Consider the following 2,664-nt stretch of genomic DNA (forward strand, 5'->3'; position numbering starts at 1 on the left):
GTTTTTGTTTATTTAGATTAATTACTCTGTGTTGTTGAGGTGTGCCAGCCTTATCTAAATGGAAAATTTTCACCGGCTTCAGGAGGTTGATGATGAATTAATGACTGAATGAATGAATGAATACTCAAAACTCAACAGTATTCAGGATTATAGAAACACACTATATGGTTTAAGTATGAAGACATATGAACATTACACCCATATGTGATAGTTTGGACATGCCATTTCAAAGTAATGAGCATTAATCTGCTGCTATTACAGCCTCACCTCCTCTGGGATGGTGGTGGATTTGTTCCTGGTCAGCCACAAGATCATTAGCGAGGTTGGCCACTGATGTTGGGTGATAAGGTCTGGCTCACAGTCGCTGCAGAGTTTTAGTTCATGGCAAGATGTTCTGCTCTGTGCAGGCTAAACCCATTTCTTTATGGATATTTATAATATTACCACATCATATAACCTGCAGATTTAATTAACAGACTTGACAGACATATAACAGTAAGTTGAAGGTTATATGTTGCCACTGTCCACTGTTTCAGCCTAATGTTCACTATTTCCCAGAATAAGGTCTGTTGTTCCACACTTTCATACAGGTTCTCTCATTCAACCCTGGTGAAGATGTCCACGCAGACTTCCAGACACTGAACGCTGACATCAACTCACCATCTGCATCATACATCCTGAAACTGGCCAACCGTCTCTATGGAGAAAAAACTGAAAACTTCCTCCCGGTGAATTTTCAGTTCACACTTATCACAGAAGACACAGTTACTCTAGGTTGAATAAATAAATAAATATCTTACCTGCTCTCTGCAGCTGTTCCTTGAAGCCACAGAGAAGTACTACCAGGCAGACCTGAAGGCTGTTAATTTCACGGGGGCTCCAGAGGCGTGCAGAGCGGAGATCAACTCCTGGGTCCAGCAGCAGACAGAAAGTGAAAATTTGCATTTGAACTGGACATAAAATCATTCCTATACAAAATTTTACAGCAATCATGCGATGCAATGCCCCTCTCCTCTGTTAACCAGTGTCTGATGGTTTCTTTGTCCCTGTATTTTCTTTCAGATAAGATTAAAGATCTTCTGAAGCCAGGAACAGTCAGTAGTATGACAAGATTGGCTCTGGTTAATGCCATCTACTTCAAGGGAAACTGGATGAGCCGCTTTAAGAAGGGAAACACCAAAAAGATGCCCTTTAAAGTCAACAAGGTGAAAACTAAGTTGACGTTTGCAGATGTAGAGACATAGAGTTTGAATACCGGAAACATTTTAACATTTAGCCAGATGTGCAGCTGATCTTCAGAAACTAAATACAGACTTTCTTTTGATAACCCTGATTTTTGGTGTTTCTTGCACATCAGAATGAGTCCAAGCCAGTCCGGATGATGTACCAGAAGAAGAAGCTGCCCTACAACTACGTTCCTGAGCTCCGCCTGCAGATCCTGGAGTTGCCATATGTGAAAGAGGAGCTTAGCATGTTCATTCTGCTGCCCGAGGAGTCTGCAGACGGCTCTGACCCCCTGCTGACGGTACACAACCTAAAAACAAATACCCCCTAAGAAAAGACAGTTGTACTGTTTCCTTTTAGTTCAGTTCCCCAGCACTCTTATCAACCTTGTTTCCAGCAGCTGTTTTCAGCAAACAAGCTGACCCTAAACTGCAGACACACAAGTTGGTGACTAGTTGTAGAAAAAAATAGAAAAAAGCAGCTAATGAACCAGATAATTTTCTCAGGACTTCCATCCATCAGGTGGACTTAAACACAACAGCCAGTTTGTGTTGATGTTGATCAACGTTTGCTGGGTGTGTAAATGGGAAATTGTTTGCTAATACATTATGCATAAAAATCTTGTGTTTAATATGTAATAAAAAATGCAGTTTTAAGCAAACTATATTTGCAAGGGGTGTAACAGAAGTTGTAGTGCATAAATTCTGAACTATCTGCACTCACTACAAAGTATAGTATAACTAATAACATACAGAATAATCCATTTATTATCCACTTATACCATTTCCAACCAATTAAATTCTGCTTTGTCTAAGAAGAACCACATACAGATATCGTACTGTCTATGAAAAGGAGTCTGGTCATCACTAGCAACAATTTTATTTTAATAACAAGCACCTACAGGCTGATGCTTACAACCTCTTAATATAAATATGAGCTACAGATGTTCATATGTATGTGTTTCATTCCAGCTGGAGAATGAGCTAACATTGGATAGGCTGGACAATTGGACCAACAGGGACAACATGGACGTCCACTCAGAAGTCCTCGTTCACCTGCCCAAGTTCAAGCTGGAGGAAGACTACGAGCTGAATGAGCCTCTGGCCAAACTAGGCATGACAGATGTGTTCTGTGGGCCGATGGCTGATTTGTCTGGCATGAACGGTGAGAGAGGACTCTTCCTGTCTACAGTAGCCCACAAGGCCTTTGTGGAGGTGAACGAGGAGGGGACGGAGGCGGCTGCAGCCACAGCAGGCATGGTAGCAAACTGTATGTTGAGGGAGGAACACTTCACAGCGGACCACCCCTTCCTCTTCTTCATCAGGCACAATAAGACCAAGTCCATCCTCTTCCTCGGCAGGTTCTCGTCTCCTCAGTAGACTGAACCAGCGGAGGAAGATGTTGGGCCAATTTAGATTTAAAAAATGCAAAATCCTTGAA

The 2,664-nt window shown here is 41.9% G+C and overlaps 2 protein-coding genes across 5 annotated transcripts in view; both read left to right on the top strand.

Annotated features, from left to right (window-relative positions):
• Positions 1–2,664, top strand: part of LOC123971061 (leukocyte elastase inhibitor-like) — a 10,040-nt gene that overhangs the window by 7,094 nt on the left and 282 nt on the right. The window lies entirely within an intron of this gene.
• LOC123971053 (leukocyte elastase inhibitor-like) overlaps positions 1–2,664 on the top strand; it is an 8,452-nt gene that overhangs the window by 5,506 nt on the left and 282 nt on the right. For 3 of the 4 annotated variants that reach the window (XM_046049603.1, XM_046049606.1, XM_046049605.1), the window contains exons 3-7: positions 591–728; positions 814–931; positions 1,063–1,205; positions 1,358–1,525; positions 2,196–2,641. In XM_046049603.1, coding sequence (XP_045905559.1) covers positions 591–728; positions 814–931; positions 1,063–1,205; positions 1,358–1,525; positions 2,196–2,603 — 975 coding nt within the window. In that variant the 3' untranslated portion in view covers positions 2,604–2,641. Of the gene's footprint in view, positions 1–590; positions 729–813; positions 932–1,062; positions 1,206–1,357; positions 1,526–2,195; positions 2,642–2,664 lie in introns of those variants that run through there. The other variant, XM_046049604.1, reaches the window with a different exon arrangement.

The sequence above is a fragment of the Micropterus dolomieu genome, linkage group LG05 (assembly GCF_021292245.1).
Source record: "Micropterus dolomieu isolate WLL.071019.BEF.003 ecotype Adirondacks linkage group LG05, ASM2129224v1, whole genome shotgun sequence".
In the NCBI taxonomy this organism is placed as follows: Eukaryota; Metazoa; Chordata; class Actinopteri; order Centrarchiformes; family Centrarchidae; genus Micropterus; species Micropterus dolomieu.